Consider the following 20,550-nt stretch of genomic DNA (forward strand, 5'->3'; position numbering starts at 1 on the left):
ACAGCTACAAAAGGGGGGTAGTAATTAGTCCCAGGGGATTAAAAGGCCCCTCCCTATCCACTGAGGAGAGAGAACCAGGGGGCAATAAGGTTCAGCTGGGAAAGGGGTGGCTAGGGAAGCGATTCGGTTCGGCTGACTCCAACTGCTTGGGACCTTTTAAACCCCTCCCCTGGTGGAAGGAGGGGGAGAGTGAGGGGAGCCGGGAAGGGCTAGTAGGCTGTTTGCAGCAAGACACCAGACCTTCCCAGTAGGGAGGCTGCACTCACTCCCCAGGAGGGAAGGAAAACAGGCCCAAGGGACTGACTGAGGAGAGGAGTAGCAGGACCCTGTGCCACCTATAAGGATTTGCCTTGCCCCAAACCTGAGCCTCCAAGGCTAAAAAGGACGGAGCCTGCTGAGGCGAGCAAGGTATTTTGCCAGACTGTGCACAGCAAAGTTCTTGTAAGTCTTGCTGGGAATCTCCCCCTGTAATGAGACATTCTCACTTGCCCTTGGCAACTGGCCAATTCACACCAACTCCAGGATGGGGGGAATCAAAGGCTGTATACGCTGTGTGGGTGTATTGTATTGGAGATAGCAATTTCTCGCACTACACTGGCTGTGGGGAGGCGGGAGGGGGTCCCAGATGGATCAGGGCTCCTCCATCCGAGGGGACGGGGGTCTCGGGTCTTTGGCCGTGGGAGGGGTGGGGGGGCAGGTAGAAGGGGCGGAGCTGGGGCTAGTCTCCCTGAAATGGGGGCTCCACCCCCGGCCCATGCAGGGATTGTATGTAATTCCATGGAAGAGGGGAACCACAGTGCCTTTGGGATCTAAGAACATTGGGGTGGAGGATTATTAGGTGAATTCGCTCTGGTTGCACAATCTCCCGAGAGCTCCAGTCCTTCCTGGGAAGGGTTGGGAGGACTTGGCCTATTCCTGGGGGTTCCTGTTCTGCGCTAACAGCTGTGATGAACTTGTAACCACAGAAAACCCCCGATGGGGAGTTGCAGGACTGATCAGCTACCAGGGCCCTGCTGGGATTGTGGGTGAGCTCTGGGAAGATTATTAGCGCGGGCACTTTTATTGTGTTGAATGTGTTTTCTCTGCCATGCTTTCACCTTAAGGATAAATGTGCTGACTTAGAATCAGCTGGGGGCTAAGTTACACCTGATGAAGCACAGAGGATGCTGGGCAGCAGTCAGCATGGTTAGCAAACAATGCTGTAGGTGGACTAGACCTGCATCTCAAGCCTTTGAGAGGTACCAGACTGTACGGCGCATGGCAAACGTCTGTAGTGTAGACAAGGCCTAAGATTTTCTGCTCACCACACACTTACTTCCGTGCATGCGATCCAGCACTGACCCGTCCACCAGCCCTGAATTAATGCAGTCTTCTGTGAGTGACGAGGTTCAGAAACACAAACGCTCAGTCCCGAAAGATGCCTGTTTAGTGGAGTATAAAGCAAGTCTGACGAGGGGATTACACAGGCTAGTGAACAGACACACTGTATTCGCGTCTTGCTAACCTACGGTGAGCAGGCTAAGCAATTACCTTTTAAAGGTATAAACCATCAGCTCTCGCCCGGTTTGTAATGCTATTGCTTGAAATGACTGGCTCGGGAAGTGGGGAATGGGAAATGAGGCCTTTTCCCTCCACGAGGCGCCAGCCCCAATCTGGCCCCAGGTGGGGACTGGCTGGCTCAGGGTGCAGAGGGAGGTGTAACACAGACCGAACAGCGAGTGAGGGACTCAGACCCATTTCCTAGCCGGGAGACCTACAGCATTAATAACGATACACATGGTGTTTCTATCAGCAACCGTCTTCTTGAGGTCCCCAGGCTAGTCTGGCAGGAGGCTTGGGACAGAGGAGAACAGCACGAGGGTGCAGAAATTTGCACGCCCCTGGCTCTGCCCCCACTGTGCAAAGGCGTCCCTAAGGCTGCGGGGAAAGCAGCAGCAGCTCCCGCAGCGACCACACAGGTGGCTCAGCTGCCAGTCCAGATTTCTCATCCCGTAACGCTGCCGCTGAGCTGAGATGCCAGGACCTGGGCAGCCCCCCGGGAACGCCCCGTCCCAGGCGGCACGGATCCTGCTGCTGAGTGGTGAACAAGGAAGCGGAGCTAAAAGACTGAGAGGAAGTGAGGCATGCGGTTTTTTTTTAGCCCACTAGCCTTGGAGTGGGGAGACGCAGGGTGTGTTTCTGGCCTGCTTGGGGTCTCGCTCTGTGCCTCCATTTCCCCTCCCACCTTTTGTCCGTTTCTGAACTCTTAGGGGAAGGAACTGTCTTTGGCTGTGTGTCTGGGCAGTGCCTGACATGACTGGGCCCAGATCTCGGCTGTCTCTGGCTGTGTGTCTGGCAGCAGTGCCATTTTAGATTGGGCGGGGGCAACTTTAACTTTGATTCGAGGAGCTACTCAGGCACCTGAAAACTCAAGTGTTTTTGGGAGATAACAACTTAGAAATTAGCTGACGGGAGCACTGCACCTAATTCCTATATAAAGAAAGGAAAAAAATATAAATACAAACACCAATTAAAGCCATATTTTATGTTTATATATACATTTAGAACAATCCGGAGATAATACAGCAAGATATTCCTAGCCAAGCCTGGAAATATCATAAGAACGGCCAGACTGGGTCAGACCAAAGGTCCATCTAGCCCAGTATCCTGTCTTCCCACAGTGGCCAGTGCCAGGTGCCCCAGAGGGAATAAAAAAAACAGTGCTGGCAAACAGAAGCTAGGGACACCATCTCTGTCCATCCTGGCTAATAACTGTAGATGGACCTGTCCTCCATGAATGCATCTAGTTCTTTTTTGAACCCTATCATAGTCTTGGCCTTCACAACATCCCCTGGCAAAGAGTTCCATGGGTTGACTGTGGGTTGTGTGAAGAAATACTTCCGTTTGTTTGTTTGTTTGTTCCTCCTGCTGCCTATTAATTTCACTGAGCGACCCCTAGTTCTCGTGTTATGTGAAGGAGTAAATAACACTGCCTTACTCACTGTCTCCACACCCATCAGGACTTTATAGAGCTCTATCATAACCCCCATTAATCGTCTCTTTTCCAAGCTGAAAAGTCCCAGTCCTGTGAATCTCTCCTCATACAGAAGCCGTTCCTTACCCCCAATCATTTTTGTTGCCCTTCTCTGTACATTTTCCAATTCCAATATATCTTTTTTCAGATGGGGTGACCAGACCTGCACATGGTATTCAAGATGTGGGTGTATCATGGATTTCTATAGAGGCATTATGATATTTTCTCTTTTATCTTTCCCTTTCCTAATCATTCCCAACATTCTGTTTGCTTTTTTGACAGCCGCTGCACCTTGAGTGGATGTTTTCAGAGAACTATCCACAATGACTCCAAGATCTTTCTTGCATGGTAACAGCTAATTTAGACCTCATAATTTTGTATGTATAGCTGGGATAATGTTTTCCGATGTGCATTACTTTGCAGTTACTTTCCTTTACCAGTTTTGGAGCCTTAATACAAGAACTAATAACTTTAACCAGCAAATAACATTCATGCAGAATATTTGCTCAATATCATTGTCATTACCACGTCACACCAATCTCCCACAAACACCCGCACACTTGTTTATTTTCATTTATATTACTTTTGCAAAAATTATAAGCAAGCAAATATATGCACTTTTAATTTGTGAATCTCATTTCTTATGAAAAAGTTATGAAGTCTAAAGTAGTTGTGTTTCTCCTCAAACATGCTTCTGAAACACGGAATGACTAACAAATTGAAGAACGAATTCGTTTTGGCACTATCTAAACAAAAAGGATAGTCAAAAAGCTTTTAAAGTGATAATTGGAAAGAAAATATTACAATAGATTGGCCAACACGGGTTTCCCATCAGCTCTGACACACCTGAAGGTGTATTTCCAATATATAAAAATATGACTTTTTCCAGTGGCCATGTGTTTTCTTTTCTTAAGTTACTCAGTAACTAGAAATAAAGTCTTAAACATTGTAATCTATTTCTACAATGCATTTGATATTTCTCCAGCGTAAAGGAAAATGAATTTAAAAATTGAACTTTTAGCCTCTGGAAACTCTTCAGTTCTATTACGTAATATAGGAATCCTAAGTATGTATCTACAGTGATGTTAGAGGGGTTTCCTTTCACCCCCTCCCCTGGTTCTTGTCTCGCATGCAAAAAGCAGAAGACCAGAAGTCCGAAGTGCAGCCAATGCAATGTTTATTGGCATTAGTTCCAAGCAAGCATATCCATAGCTCTACATGCCGGCAGAGTCTGTTTCCCCCTTCCCAGCTCTGACGCTGCAGAGCCGGACCTGTGTCCCTGTTCCCCATTCCCACCATCTCCTTCTTAGCAGCCCCAATATACCTGCTGTGCTCAACCCTAGTCACACCCCTTACAACTTATGGTCATGTTCCATTTTGGGGTGTCGTGAGTCTGGGATCTTCGTCCCACCTCTTTTGTATCCCATGGGAGGGGTAAGGAGTGAGGTTGTTTTCTGGCCAAGGCCAGGCTTTTAGTGTTTCTTATGTCTCCCGCATCCCTCTTGCCTCTCCTAACTAATTGCTTGACCTTGGCTTGAGAAATGAGCCAGGCAGCCTTTCAGTGTATGCGCATATATTACTCTCCCACCATGCCTTGTAACGATTTAGCTCTATCCCTTATCTCTTCCCGTTATACTGCCAAACCCATTTGTCCAGACAGAAGCGACACACATTGTCTTTGTTCGCACATATTAGTAAGGGTATAAAAGTATCAAAAATCAAACCCAAAATTCTCTCTCATGCTGACAAACCAGCTATATACTAACAATGACCCAACTGGATCATTCTTAACTGTGCCTTAATGAAAATACAATATGACACTAGACCTCTTAAATGTTAAGAAAATTTGCCCTCTAAACAATGTCCTTTCTAGCGCATACTCACATATTAAGGAAGTTAGGAAAGCAACCACTTCTAAGGCTGTAATAACCAGGGAGGATTAAGACCCCTACAGGAACCGTTTAAAAAAAAAAAAAAAGTCCCAGAGGTCCATAGAAGAATTTCAGAAAGAAACCATTTGTATTTGCTGATGGAGACGCCAAGGTACGGACAATAACGTCCTCTGATTTCCACCAGGAGTGACTGAACGTCTCAGGGCAGCACCGACGGTGACAGTGGAAATAAAACGGCCCAGCTTTGTGGGGGAGACTCGTGGAGATCAGCACGTACCAGGTCCCTTCTCTGGGCCAAGGCTGGACAGGACTTGCCCTCCCCTGGCTCCCATCCCACCAGCGGGGGAACGAGGAGCTATTTCCCCACAGGAAGGGCTTTGAGTGCCCTCTGGTGCCGGGTTGCTAGCGCTGATGCTGGCTGGGGGGGCTGATGGGCGCCCAGGCTCTCAGCCGCCCAGCCCGAGGGGGCATGTAGGGAACTCATTATACCCGCTCTGCTCCGGGTGGGGGTGCACAGAGCCATACGGACAGTTCTCAGCTGCGACGACAAAGCTGGGGAATTTACAGTTCCCACAGCCCGGAGTGGGAGAGGCGGGGTGGGGGTGGGGACAGCCTTGTGCCAGCAGCAACTTCTCAGCCCCCACCCACGGCCTTCGCAGTTCCTCTCCTGTTTGCACGCCATTGTGATACGGACCTGGGGTGGGGGGTGGGCAGGTGCCCGCCCTCTGTAAATAGTGCACTTGCCAAGCGGGCATGTCTATTCTTAGCCCTGCAGTGCACATCCAAGTCAATTGACCCGGGCACTAAGAGCTGGTGCCTTGGACCCTTTTTTTTTTTCCTTCCTTTGTATTTTCTCCCTTCCCTCTGGACAGGGACGATAAACCTGTTTTGTTTTGTTTTGTTCTCCCGTAGGCTGCAGCTCTTTAGCAGAGCTAGTGCGGACGAAGTGCCATGGCTGAACGTCAAGTGCCTTCCCGGCGTGTTCCGGCTGCGTGCACTGTTGGCAGAGGTGGATCTGGCTTTCTACGACAGGGTGATGCAATTTCATGCTCCACCCAGAATTCAGAAGGTCTGTAGACATCTTCCCAGACCATCACACCAACCCTCCAGAGGAGCGGGGAAGGAACTGTGACTCCCTGGCCAGTGGACTCCTAATAAAGCGTAGGCACTTGATTTTTCTGGCAGAAGGACACAAAAATGGGACATGGGTCAAATTCTCTGATGGCGTAAATTGGAGCTACCTGGGTAGAGTTTGGCCCCATGTTGGCTCCTACAATGTCACTTTTATCTTTTGCAAAATGGGTAAAGAACTCTTTGAGAGAGCCCGCTGCAAAGCACACGCCCTATGATTGTGGAATTCCTTGGCTAACGTTTGCTGCAGGTGTGGGAAATCAAACTTGTCAGGGTCCCAGCTGGATATAAGGAAAACATCTTTCTCTCCTCCCAGGCGCGATATACAGTCCTCTCTGATCATCTGCAGGGCGCTCGCCTCACGGCCGTTTCTTCTCTGTGCAGACAACACGTCCGAGTCCACTTTGGAACGGACAAAGTAAAACCTCTTGCCCAGCATCTGAATCTCCTCCACAAGTCTGGTGTCGGTATCTGTGAAGCGCTCACAGGAGATGACAATGAGCAAGTCGTACTGTCTGAAGTGACGCTGCGTAAGGAAAGTGTCTGAGGGACAATTCCTTGTCCCGATCCCTGGCAGGTCCCATAGCGTTACGTTGGGGTGTTTGGGATGTGAATAAGCCTTGGGCTCCACCATGATTCCTCCTATCACCCCAGTATCAGCAGCACCTGTATCCTGTTCTTTCAGACCCCGGGTGGCATTGACAAAAGATGACTTTCCAGATCCCGTCTCTCCGACTACAGCAACTTCGAGCTTTGCATTCTTGATGGCCTCACTGACTTCTTGCAGCGCGGAAGCCAGCCCTGACGGGTTATTTGTTGCAACAGCAGCTTTCAGTTCTGCAATGTCTCCTTCAGAGAGCATGTCGAAATCTTCCCAAACCACATCTGTAGCAGCTCTTTCCTGTTGTTCATGCTCCTTTGGCTGCCGGTCTTAAGGAAAGGGAATGACACATTTCAGTTATGGATCGATTCGTTTCCACAGGCAGTATACAATCAGAACCAACAGCTACACTCAATATGATCTCTAGTCAATAGGCAACAAGATTCTGATGACATTTAAGGAAGGCTGCTTTTGTCACATGCGAAAGCTCCAGCTCATTATGACCTTGATTCAGCAAAGCACTCGAATCTTTACTGAATTCTCTAGAAGCTCTGGATTTGTGGGGCCTGGTTGTTCTTTCACCAGGCCTGGCACATTTGTCCCCCTTCCCACCCCACAAAGAAAAACAATTTTCAAGGGCCCCCAACCCATCGTCAGGACGGCCCTTTTATGTACAAAGTTACCCAGTGTTAAGCAGTGGAATTACGGCAGATTGAAGAGGCTTCACCCTTTACATAAATCACAGCAAAATACCAACACTGAGGCCAAATTTTACTTTTTTAAATTCTTAATTTCTAAGATTTCCCAGGGATTGAGTTAGCCTCTGGACTCCTGGAAAGTGGTTTGTTTTTTAAAAATAGCAATATCCCGGGGGGCCCAAATTACTCAATTCTCCCCCTCCCCAATAATTGGATGGTAGAACTAGTCCTGCCTGTCACTTAAATCAGTTCTGCTTTCCCTGAGAATCATGGGGAATTAGGTTCCAAAGTGCCGCAGTCATCCTACAAAATGGGACTCAAGCGCCTAAGTCACTTTGGCACATTTGAAAATTTTAATCGTGATCTCCTGACTTGCTCTCCCGAGCATACTGAAGTGCCCAGGGTCAGATCCTGAGCTGGTTTAAATCAATGTAGTTCCAGATCTGGCACATTGTCCTCTATCTTCTACCAGCTTGAACAATTCCTCATCCTAATAAACGAGTGGCTTTGTCCCGTCTTAATTCAGCTAACTATCAAGTCCTGCTAGGGCCAGAGGCTGATTTGGGTATAAACCCCCAAAGCATGAAAAACACAGTATTTTACCCAAGGAGCTGGAAGACTGTGTGTCACCATGTTCCATTACTCGAGAGCCTCCAGGGCATCTGGTGGTAACCTCTCCATAGGGCTGTGAGTTCAAGTCTGTTGCCTAGAAAAGATTCACATTTGGGGAGAGGAAAGAAAATCTGTGTTAGGAGCTATGGATCCCCAGCTGTGCTGTGCATGACATGTGGCTTGTTTGGAATCATAGCAAGGGGACTTTCTATGAAACTAACACCTTGTTACAGCACCAGACTTCCCTCCTGGCTATCTTTGTGTATTTCTCTCTTCCCCGATGACCTAAATGCATCACATGTGATGCAGCTGCTCTGGGTACATGGGTGGTCTATCTGTTCTGTGCCAAATAGGGCAACTACATAGCCCTCCTTCTCAGTAGCAGCTGAGCATCTCCCAGTCATTCACGAAATTACCCTTGCAACCTCTTGTGAGATACGGTCCACGTTATTAATGGAGTTGAAGGGCAGGATTTCCAAAAGCATCTTAAGGACTGAGGAACACAATTCCTATTGAAAGGCCCTTTTGAAAAGCCTTTCCAGAGGGGTTTGCTCTGTGTGGCAGAACTGGGAACCCCCAACATATGCAAACAGGAAGGAAACAAACATGTCTTGTGCCTCACCTGTAAGGAGTAGCCAGGTGGTGGCAGGAGTGTGTTTGGCTTTTCTGACTCACTGGCTGTCAACAAGTTTGACTCAGGCTGGTCTCTGCCCTCCTGCTGTTTCTGTTGGGGCCAAAACTGAAAAGTCCTTAATTTCCACAGCAGGGAGGGATGGTGCTTCTTAATAATAATACATGTTATAATTGCTAACGGAAGTAAACACAAGAAGACCCAGTACACAACTGATGATGGCTGGTCACTCACAATGCCTGTAAAAGACAAACAGAAAACAAAATAAAAACTTTTGGATGCTATTGGCATAATCTTAGTATTTTCCTTCCCATCTCTTGTGCAGCCTAGCGTCTGGTTCGTTTTTCCCCTGCCACTGCATGTTAAGCAGCAGCTTTAGTTGAGGTATCCGCAAGGCCTCTTGCTTGTGTGGCTATGGCGGGGTTCAGAAGCCAGCAATGCGCATATGGCTCATATTAACCCTATGGGGAAGCAGGGACAGCCTGGACCAGATCTATGGAGCTAGAACCTGACAAGGCTGGGGAAAAGGTTAAGGTTACATCGAGGTAGCTAACCTCAAGCACTTTTCTCAAGTGTAGGAAAACCCCTCAGGGCTTGTACTATACACTGTCCCGTACCTTCGACTGTAACTTGCATCCGCACAGAAAACCGTCCCAGTTCCGGCTTGACATGGCAGATGTAGAATCCCTCATCCTGGCTGCGAACTCTCCTTAACGTCAGGGACGCATTTCCCTCAGGGAATCTCTCCGGGTGGAGCTGTGTTCTGTTCCTGTAAGTGACCTCTTGTCTCTGCAACGTGTCCATCCCGTTATAATAGCTGTGAACCAGGAGATCTGGCCCCTCGGCTTCTTCCTTCTTCCAGGTGATGTTCAACAACTGGCGGTTTAATCCAACTTCAAAGGAGCAGTTCAGGGTGACGTCCTGCCCCAGCTGAGCCACGATAGGGGACTTCATTTCACGCTTCCCTTATGGAGAAACCAGGCTCAGAATTATTTACCCCAGCTCCAGAGGCAATTGTCGGTCACGTTTTCCGTTCTATTTTATAGAAACCAACCAGCCATAGTAACCCATACGAACATGCCACACTCGTAACATGCACACAACACAACAGACACCCCGCACACCCACTACACACAGTCACGCCGCCGTCACAACTCTCCAAGCCCACCACACTTACATGACACACACGCACAATGCTCACACAGCACACGCCGAACAACACACACAGACCTCCCACGTTACCAAGAAGACCAACAGGGTTATACACCTTCGCGTTTTCTCTGCAGTAAAACGTATGCACCCACGTACCATTTCCTTCAAAATTCACACCCACAGAAAGGCCTAGAACATTACCAGTGCTCCGCCTGGGCTGTGAGGGGGATTTGAACCCGTGACCTTTGGAACCAAAAGCACGCACCGCTGTCACATGAACTGAAGGAACAACTCCAACAGTGGATACCGCTAGGAGGCTATTGTCTCTTTAGGTGATAGGGCCGCTGGCGGGGGACAAAGGCAAGCACTGCGCTTGTGTGGGCTAAACCTATGGGGAAGAACACAAGGCTACACAGTGGCTGAAAGTCAAGGCCAAACGCTGCTACCACAGACATGGCCTGTGTCTGCACTGTGGGGTTGTGGGGCGTTAACCAGACCTGGCTCTGCTGGGGATCACATTGTACACAGCGAGTGAGTGGGTCTCAGATGACACAGGCAGAGGAAACCTACTTAGCACTGCCAGTGAAATCTCCTGGGACCAGGCTCCCAGCTCAGAGGTGATGTAGCAGAAGTAGGAGCCCTCGTCCTGGACGCGCACGGCCCTGAGTCGCAGGGACGCGTTTCCTTTCTGGATTCCCTTCGGGTACAGCTGTGTCCGGCCCCCGTAAGCTTTGTCCTGTCCCTGCCACAGGTCCGTCTTCCCATAGTAGCTGTGAACCAGGAGATCTGCTCCCTCGGCTCTTTGCATCTTCCAGGTGATGTTCAGTCGATGGAGTTTTACCTCCAGTATGTGGTCGAAGGTGCAGTCTAGGGTGATGTCCTCGCCATCCTGAGCTGTGATGGATGGCCGTGCTCCAGTGACTCCTTAAAGGGAAGCAAAGGTAGGTGTGGGAGCCTTTCACCTTGAACCCCCATTTCCAAGCCCTCCCCAAATATCGGCATTGACTAGCCTGCCACCATCGGACACGTGCATCCGTGGAAGGTGGTCCCCATTCCCAGAGACACATGGCCAGTGCACAGTTACTAGTTGGTAACAAAAAGCATCAGAGCACCGCCAGGTACAATTCCTCTGTTAACCCAGCTGGGCTGGAGGAAGTCCCTTGTGGACACAGCTATCCCAGCCAATCGGGGTATGGATCTGGCTTGTTGCGCTCACAGGGGATGGTTTTACTGCACTATGCTGTGGGCCGGGCCACACGAGGAGTGCTCTGCTGGGATTGTATCCTGGCCAAGTGCTCCTAGTGCAGACCGAGCCTGCGTCTACACTCGCGGGTTGTAGACGTTAACTAGACCCAGTGTAGGGGGTATAAATAAGCTGCAGGGCCACGGCAGGACAAGTGACGGCAGCAGAGACCCGGCTTAGCCAGGCTGAGTATGTGCCCACTGGCTGCAGCTCTTGCTGTCTGTATGACTGCACGTACCCTGCTTTCTATACTCGCCCCAGCTGTCACTTAACTGCCGCGAGCTGGGGAATGGGACGCCCAGTTCACAGTGTAGACAGAGCCTGTGCGGGCACAAGTGTGTAGTGTAGACATGGCTGCAGTAGTATAAAGGGGTTTCAAACCAGTGTAGCTAGTTCCTGTATGTGAAGGGGAATACCCTAGACCAGTGGTTTTAAACCTATTTTTCTGGGGACCCAGCTGAAGAAAATTGTTGATGCCCACGACTCAACGGAGCTGGGCATGAGGGGTTTGGGGTGTTGGAGGGGCTCAGGGGTGGGGCTGGAGATGAGGGGTTTGGGGTGTGAGAGAGGCTCATCCCCAGCAGAGGGTTGGGGTGTGGGGTGAGGGCTGTGGGGTGGGGCCGGGGATGAGGGGTTTGGGGTGTGGGAGAGGCTCAGGGCTACGGCAGAGGGTTGGGGTGTGGGGTGAGGGCTGTGGGGTGGGGCCGGGGATGAGGGGTGCAGGAAGGGGATCCCGGTTTTGCACGGGCTCAGGGCTGGGAATTGGAGCGTGGGGTTCGGGCGTGGGCTTACCTCCGGCGGCTCCCGGTCAGTGGCGCAGCGGGGGGCTAAGGCAGGCTTCCCGCCTGTCCTGGCACCACGGACCGCGCTGCACCCCGGAAGTGGCCAGCAGCAGGTCCGGCTCCTAGGTGGAGGCACCCAAGAGGCTCCGCACTGTTCTTGCCCGCAGTCACTGCCCTCCCCACCGCAGCTCCCATTGGCCAGTTCCCAGCCAATGGGAGTGCAGAGCCGGTGCTCACGGCAGGGGCAGCGCGTGGAGCCCCGTGGCCCCACTCCCTAGAAGTCGGACCAGCTGCCGGGCGCAGCGTGGTGTCAGAACAGGTAGGGACTAGCCTGCCTTAGCCGGGCAGCACCGCCCACGGGACCTTTAACAGCCTGATTGGCAGGGCTGAGCAGAGCCGCGAGGGTCCCTGGGTGCTGGGCAAGGCAACCCAGGGCCTGACACGCTGCGACCCAGTAACGCTGCACGAGACTGGTATTTGGCAGCTTTACATCGTAGTCGGGGCACGCGCTCTAGGGGCTGTCCCAGTATAACTGTATCAATGGAACAGCACATACATAACCGACATACAGCGTGGCCCTGGGGGGGGGAGGTTTTCAGGGGCTATAGCTACCCCAAAATTTGCGTTAGCCCCCCCCATCGCCACCTCTCCCAGACCTGGGCACCCTGCCAGGAGCTGCCAGCTGCTCTCTGGCCGCCCAGCCCCCACCGCTGCGGCAGTCTCCCCTTCTTTGGGAAGCAGTTCAGTGGCTCGCCCGATGCCAGAGGTGGCTGTGCCCACGTGGATCTCCGCTGAGCCGGGGCGGGGGGGCAGAGACCCTGTCTGGGCCGGTGCCCCGGGCTCAGGAGTGGGAGCTGCAGCTGCTGCGGGACTGAAAAGTGTTCAGCTCCTGGGTGCTGGTCTTAAGGAGACTTAAAGCACGTGGACGCACTCACGCGGGGCACACACCGCCTCCCTCCCACACTCCCCAACCCACAGTCTCACACACACACTTGTGTTGTTGTTGCAGTTACTTCCTGGTACTTCCTGTCGAAATGCTCAAGGCAGATATATTCTCTGGAATTCTATTCTTCCAAAGTTTAAGGATTACCGTCCTGCGATTTTCGCTGTTTGGCTGCTCTGTGCGGTTCATCATTTTATTTCTCTCTTATGCTTAAATGTAATTCTTTCAGTAGTGAGGTCTGAAATGTCTAACCTGTCCTGGCTGGAGCAATTATCATTATTACTTTTATTACCCTATTGTGCTTTGTCATCCATTGTTCAGTGGGGTACAATCAAATAATAGTTTCCATGGGAGGCACATGCACCCCCCATTCGGGGAGGCTAGCCCCCTTCCCCACCCCTTTCACCCAAGGCCTTGCCCCTTCTGCCCAATGCCCCGCCCCCACTCCGCCCCTTCCACACACACCCCCTCTCACGGAGGAGCCCTGAGCCCAGGCTGCTAGGGGAGCTCTGAGCCCCGCCGCGGCTTGGTCCTGGGGCTATGGCAGTGAGCATTAGTGGGGGTTTGGGGAGGCACCTCCATTACCCACCGCCCATGACAGGACCCTTCTAGAACATAAATTTAGCTTGTGCTCACCTTTGCCGTGCCAATTTAAAAAAATTAGCTAAACACGTAATTTTAGACACTGTGCAGATTGTACAATTATTTGCAAATTGTATTTTTAATTATATCTGTAAAATAACTTAAAATTCATATGCAAATAAAATCTGTATTGTCTCCTGATTGTTCTAAACTTATATATAAACTTCAGATATGGCTTTAATTGGTGTTGGTAGCTATATTTTTCTTTCTTGTAGAAAGACTTAGATACAGGGCTCCTGTCAGCGAATTTCTAACTTATTATCTGCAAAAAAACTAAATTGGTTAGTCTCTAAGGTGCCACAAGTCCTCCTTTTCTTTTTGCAAAAAACCTAGTTTTCAGGTGCCTACGTAGCCCCTTGAAATCACCATTAAAGTTGGCCCCCGGGGCCCCCCCATTGGAAACGGCGCCATTGGCACAAACTGGGACCAGCTAAAAAAAAGGGGCGGGGGGCAAACCCAGTAGGGAAATGGACAATTAAAGCGATCCCAGATCGCACAAAAGAGGCAGGAGAGTGAAGCAGGAAGTACCTACCATAGAGAGTCCACAGAGCCGTCAAAAGCAATGACCAGCCAGGGCTCATTCCCACTCTGCTTCTGACCATTTTGCATCTGCAAGAAAAGGAGATAAAATGCTCTGATGAGCTGCATTCCAGACACCAGCCCCTCGGGACACGGACACAGACACTGCAGCCCTGGGTTCCCATCCTGCTCACCCCAGCCGGGGCGGAGGGTCCCACGCGGCTCCCAGAAGCAGTGGTATGGCCCCCCTCCAGCTCCTATGCGCTCCAATGGCCCTGCTCCAATGGGAGCTGCAGGGGCGCTGCCTGCAGACGGGGCAGCATGCAGAGCTGTCTGGCCGCGCCTCCGCCTAGGAGCTGGAGGGGGGACATGCCGCTGCTTCCGGGAGCCGCTTGCAGTAAGCGCCGCTCAGAGCCTGCACCCCTGAGCCTCTCCCCACGTCCCAACCCCCTGCCCCAGCCCTGATCCCTCTTCCGACCACCAAACCCCTCAATCCCAGCCCAGAGCACCCTCCTGCACACCAAACTCCTCATCCCCAGCCCCACCCCAGAGCCTGCAATCCCCAGCCGGAGCCCTCACCTCCCCCCCGCATCCCACTCCCCAACCCCAGCCCGGAGCCCCTTCCCACACCCTGAACTCCTCATTTCTGGCCCCACCCTGGAGCCCGCACCACCAGCCAGAGCCCCCACCCCCCCCATGCCTCAACTCCAATTTTGTGAGCATTTGTGGCCCGCCATAGAATTTCTCTTCCCAGATATGGCCCTCGGCCCAAAAAGTTTGCTCACCCCGATCTAGAAGCTGTTTTCAGGGAGCCCTTCATAGCAGCCATTTTCAGTCAGTTGTGCCGTCAACTTACAGACACGAAGAAGCTGCTAAAATGACACCAGCAATCAATTTCACCAACCCACCCTGGAGCAGAAAATCTCTTACCTTCCACCCTTCCTTCCACTCCTGGGACCATCACGAAGAAGTTAAAGAAATATGGTAATCCTCTGTGTTTCAGCCATCTCTCTCTGTGTGTGTGTCTCTCTCTCTCTTCCTGTAAGTCTGCGATGCAGTAATACGGAAACTGAAAGTACCACGCAGTCTATTGCAAGCTCAAGTCTAATTTCTGTGAGCTCCACCCAGCCACTTTTCAATTGATTTTAGGCGTGCCCGATCAGTGTCTGTGAGTCCCGCATCGCCCCCGGGAGCAGAACACGATGGGGCTGCCCCTTCGCCTCCTGCCTCATGCTGCCCTTACCCCCAACCCCCGCCCTCACACCGCCTCTTCCCTGCAAGACCACACGCCCCCCCGCTAGCCCCTGTGAGCCGGCTGGCTGAAGCGGGTGTTGATGCGGGTCACGGGTCGGATGCACGTTGTTTCTGGCACCCGCGGATCCATAATTTTGTGTCCATGCAGGGCTCTGAATATACAGATCACCCCGCCTGCTGTGGGTGCCCGGTCAGGCACATGCCCCTCCACGCCTGCTCCCAGGCAGTCCAGAGCAGAGGTGATCCTACCCCCCTTGCCATGGGGACCCTCGCTGGGAAACCGCCCACAGGACACATTTCCACCCCACACCAGCTCTCCCCCCGCAGAGACGAGACTTACAGGGCAGCTGCAGCCTGCTCATCCCCCCCCAGAGGCGACATGTAGCTGTGTCTAGTGAGGGGACATATTCCCCCCCCACGCACACACACACCATTTCTCCGGACACCTCTTGAAGGGCTAAAATCCATATGCTGTTTATGTTACAACCTGATATATAGACTGTGTCAGCTCTTTTAACAGGCCCAAAATCCAGAGTTTGGTCAAGAAGACAGAGGCCTAGCAAATAGTGAACAATATTAGCTAAGAAGCAGAACAAAGGACAACCTTGCTTTTCGCTAAGATAAGCTTGGTCAGCAAGAAGCCAGGTGGAAATTATAATTGGGGGCTTTATCTCAAAGTTGCGAACAGACCATGGGATTGAAAGGGGCCCTGTTTCTTCTGTAGAAGAGGTGCCTTCCTACACACCAGTCTTGAGTTTATGGAAGAGGTTCAGACATATCAGTATGAGATATGATATCCTCCCTCTCACAGACGTGCACCTCTCCTCCAAGTCATTGCCAGTACCTGCCTTAGAAACACAAATGAATAATTAAAAGACAACCTTTATTGCTAGTTACTTTTCATTTGTCCTTTTGCTTTAACTTCTAGGTGTGTACCTGTTGGACAATCATAGAATCATAGAATATCAGGGTTGGAAGGGACCCCTGAAGGTCATCTAGTCCAACCCCCCGCTCGAAGCAGGACCAATTCCCAGTTAAATCATCCCAGCCAGGGCTTTGTCAAGCCTGACCTTAAAAACCTCTAAGGAAGGAGATTCTACCACCTCCCTAGGTAACGCATTCCAGTGTTTCACCACCCTCTTAGTGAAAAAGTTTTTCCTAATATCCAACCTAAACCTCCCACACTGCAACTTGAGACCATTACTCCTCGTTCTGTCATCTGCTACCATTGAGAACAGTCTAGAGCCATCCTCTTTGGAACCCCCTTTCAGGTAGTTGAAAGCAGCTATCAAATCCCCCCTCATTCTTCTCTTCTGCAGGCTAAACAATCCCAGCTCCCTCAGCCTCTCCTCATAACTCATGTGTTCTAGACCCCTAATCATTTTTGTTGCCCTTCGCTGGACTCTCTCCAATTTATCCACATCCTTCTTGTAGTGTGGGGCCCAAAACTGGACACAGTACTCTAGATGAGGCCTCACCAATGTCGAATAGAGGGGAATGATCACATCCCTCGATCTGCTCGCTATGCCCCTACTTATACATCCCAAAATGCCATTGGCCTTCTTGGCAACAAGGGCACACTGCTGACTCATATCCAGCTTCTCGTCCACTGTCACCCCTAGGTCCTTTTCCGCAGAACTGCTGCCTAGCCATTCAGTCCCTAGTCTGTAGCTGTGCATTGGGTTCTTCCGTCCTAAGTGCAGGACCCTGCACTTATCCTTATTGAACCTCATCAGATTTCTTTTGGCCCAATCCTCTAATTTGTCTAGGTCCTTCTGTATCCTATCCCTCCCCTCCAGCGTATCTACCACTCCTCCCAGTTTAGTATCATCCGCAAATTTGCTGAGAGTGCAATCCACACCATCCTCCAGATCATTTATGAAGATATTGAACAAAACCAGCCCCAGGACCGACCCTTGGGGCACTCCACTTGATACCGGCTTCATTATCTATGGATTCCAAATCAGAATTCAACATATATATATATTTTCTACTAACACACTTTATATGTTGTTTAATGGAAAACACCTGTGTACTAATTAAGTGTCATGTGTTAACCTGAAACCATGGGCGGAGACATTATGTAACCTTTTAGACCATTGGCCACTGTGCTTATCTTCTCTTGCTGCTAGACCTACCCAGGGGTTTGGGACTGCCTACCCCGTCATTTCCCTCCGCCCATGGAAAATCCATATAATCCATTGTAATCAATTGTTTGGCGGTGTCTCTGAGCCTAATAAGCGAGGTGACTCTCCGTCAGCGCTGTGCGTAATAAACCCACGTGCTTGATTCTACACGGTGTCCATATTTGTTCCTTCACCTCTGGCTCGGACGCACAGAAGCGAGGAGCTAACGCTTCCCCAGCGGTGGCACTCACAGTCATCCCCTTCTCCTCTCCCTGCCCCTCTCCCACTCCTCCATCCCCTCCCGCTTCTCTTCCCCCTGCCCCATCCCACTCCCCCATTCCTTCCCCCTTTCCCTTCCTCCCACCCTATCCCCTTTCCTCTCCACACTGTCACCTGCCCCATTCATAGAATCATAGAATCATAGAATATCAGGGTTGGAAGGGACCCCAGAAGGTCATCTAGTCCAACCCCCTGCTCAAAGCAGGACCAATTCCCAGTTAAATCATCCCAGCCAGGGCTTTGTCAAGCCTGACCTTAAAAACCTCTAAGGAAGGAGATTCTACCACCTCCCTAGGTAACGCATTCCAGTGTTTCACCACCCTCTTAGTGAAAAAGTTTTTCCTAATATCCAATCTAAACCTCCCCCACTGCAACTTGAGACCATTACTCCTCGTTCTGTCATCTGCTACCATTGAGAACAGTCTAGAGCCATCCTCTTTGGAACCCCCTTTCAGGTAGTTGAAAGCAGCTATCAAATCCCCCCTCATTCTTCTCTTCTGCAGGCTAAACAATCCCAGCTCCCTCAGCCTCTCCTCATAACTCATGTGTTCCAGTCCCCTAATCATTTTTGTTGCCCTTCGCTGGACTCTCTCCAATTTATCCACATCCTTCTTGAAGTGTGGGGCCCAAAACTGGACACAGTACTCCAGATGAGGCCTCACCAATGTCGAATAGAGGGGAACGATCACGTCCCTCGATCTGCTCGCTATGCCCCTACTTCTACATCCCAAAATGCCATTGGCCTTCTTGGCAACAAGGGCACACTGCTGACTCATATCCAGCTTCTCGTCCACTGTCACCCCTAGGTCCTTTTCCGCAGAACTGCTGCCTAGCCATTCGGTCCCTAGTCTGTAGCTGTGCATTGGGTTCTTCCGTCCTAAGTGCAGGACCCTGCACTTATCCTTATTGAACCTCATCAGATTCCTTTTGGCCCAATCTTCCAATTGGTCTAGGTCCTTCTGTATCCTATCCCTCCCCTCCAGCGTATCTACCACTCCTCCCAGTTTAGTATCATCTGCAAATTTGCTGAGAGTGCAATCCACACCATCCTCCAGATCATTTATGAAGATATTGAATAAAACCGGCCCCAGGACCGACCCTTGGGGCACTCCACTTGATACCGGCTGCCAGCTAGACATGGAGCCATTGATCACTACCCGTTGAGCCCGACAATCTAGCCAGCTTTCTACCCACCTTATAGTGCATTCATCCAGCCCATACTTCCTTAACTTGGTGACAAGAATACTATGGGAGACCGTGTCATTCCCCCATCCCCTTCTCCTCCCCCTGCCCCATCCCACTCCCCCATCTCCTCCCCTTCTCTCCCCCACCCCTCTCCCACTCCTCCATCCCCTCCCGCTTCTCTTCCCCCTGCCCCATCCCACTCCCCCATTCCTTCCCCCTTTCCCTTCCTCCCACCCTATCCCCTTTCCTCTCCACACTGTCACCTGCCCCATTCCCCCATCCCCTTCTCCTCCCCCTGCCCCATCCCACTCCCCCATCTCCTCCCCTTCTCTCCCCCGCCCCTCTCCCACTCCCACATCCCCTCACCTTCTCTTCCCCCTGCCCCTCTCCCACTCCTCCATTCCCTCCCTGCTTCTCCTCCCCCTGCCCCATCCCACTCCCCCATTGTTATACCAATAAAATAAAAACCAGCAGGATTTTATTAAAGGGAAAAAGGCAAAATACCACATTTATTGTGAATACAGAAAGAATCCTAGTAAGCAGTTAGTTACAGCTATAACATTCCATTCAGTCTCATATTTATTCACACATTCATTCACACACACACACACACAGGTTCTGCAAGGTTGTTCTCATAGTTACCAGCCTTAGAGTTGCTCATGCCAAGCCACTGGCCAGGTGGCCTGGACATGAGGAGGGAGCAGGGCCTTGTCAGATGCTCATCTGATGCTCCTGGAAGTTGGTTTGCAGAATCAGACCCCAAAGTTCTCACTTTCCAGAGTCCATTTTTATAGGAATTTCTTCCTAGGCCAGTCTATGGAGGTGGCTTCATCATGCTGTTGCTGAATCAGTCAGCAGATGGCACATTCCTGATGGCTCTGTTGCCAGGTGTTATCTTGTTCTTTGGGTCTCCCATAGAATCATAGAATATCAGGGTTGGAAGGGACCCCAGAAGGTCATCTAGTCCAACCCCCTGCTCGAAGCAGGACCAATTCCCAGTTAAATCATCCCAGCCAGGGCTTTGTCAAGCCTGACCTTAAAAACCTCTAAGGAAGGAGATTCTACCACCTCCCTAGGTAACGCATTCCAGTGTTTCACCACCCTCTTAGTGAAAAAGTTTTTCCTAATATCCAATCTAAACCTCCCCCACTGCAACTTGAGACCATTACTCCTCGTTCTGTCATCTGCTACCATTGAGAACAGTCTAGAGCCATCCTCTTTGGAACCCCCTTTCAGGTAGTTGAAAGCAGCTATCAAATCCCCCCTCATTCTTCTCTTCTGCAGGCTAAACAATCCCAGCTCCCTCAGCCTCTCCTCATAACTCATGTGTTCCAGTCCCCTAATCATTTTTGTTGCCCTTCGCTGGACTCTCTCCAATTTATCCACATCCTTCTTGAAGTGTGGGGCCCAAAACTGGACACAGTACTCCAGATGAGGCCTCACCAATGTCGAATAGAGGGGAACGATCACGTCCCTCGATCTGCTCGCTATGCCCCTACTTATACATCCCAAAATGCCATTGGCCTTCTTGGCAACAAGGGCACACTGCTGACTCATATCCAGCTTCTCGTCCACTGTCACCCCTAGGTCCTTTTCCGCAGAACTGCTGCCTAGCCATTCGGTCCCTAGTCTGTAGCTGTGCATTGGGTTCTTCCGTCCTAAGTGCAGGACCCTGCACTTATCCTTATTGAACCTCATCAGATTCCTTTTGGCCCAATCTTCCAATTGGTCTAGGTCCTTCTGTATCCTATCCCTCCCCTCCAGCGTATCTACCACTCCTCCCAGTTTAGTATCATCCGCAAATTTGCTGAGAGTGCAATCCACACCATCCTCCAGATCATTTATGA

General features: G+C 50.9%; 1 protein-coding gene across 1 annotated transcript; it reads right to left on the bottom strand.

Moving 5' to 3' along the window:
- Positions 1-3,365: 3,365 nt before the first annotated feature.
- On the bottom strand, positions 3,366-15,121 carry LOC140902842 (uncharacterized). The gene is made up of 7 exons (XM_073323410.2): positions 14,790-15,121; positions 13,873-13,949; positions 10,301-10,654; positions 9,196-9,543; positions 8,570-8,817; positions 7,939-8,041; positions 3,366-6,966 (listed from the first exon to the last, which is right to left on the bottom strand). Exons 2-7 carry the CDS (start codon positions 13,940-13,942, stop codon positions 6,176-6,178), a joined length of 1,914 nt encoding a protein of 637 aa, XP_073179511.2. The 5' UTR covers positions 13,943-13,949; positions 14,790-15,121; the 3' UTR covers positions 3,366-6,175.
- Positions 15,122-20,550: the final 5,429 nt, after the last annotated feature.

The sequence above is a fragment of the Lepidochelys kempii genome, chromosome 24 (assembly GCF_965140285.1).
Source record: "Lepidochelys kempii isolate rLepKem1 chromosome 24, rLepKem1.hap1, whole genome shotgun sequence".
In the NCBI taxonomy this organism is placed as follows: domain Eukaryota; kingdom Metazoa; phylum Chordata; order Testudines; family Cheloniidae; genus Lepidochelys; species Lepidochelys kempii.

Coding starts and splice junctions, on each gene's coding strand:
- LOC140902842 (XM_073323410.2), bottom strand. CDS start 13,942: ATGGTCAGAAGCAGAGTGGGAATGAGCCCTGGCTGGTCATTGCTTTTG. Junction 8,818..9,195: donor GATGCAAGTTACAGTCGAAG/GTACGGGACAGT, acceptor TGTCTTTTACAG/GCATTGTGAGTGACCAGCCA. Junction 8,042..8,569: donor CACCTGGCTACTCCTTACAG/GTGAGGCACAAG, acceptor AATCTTTTCTAG/GCAACAGACTTGAACTCACA.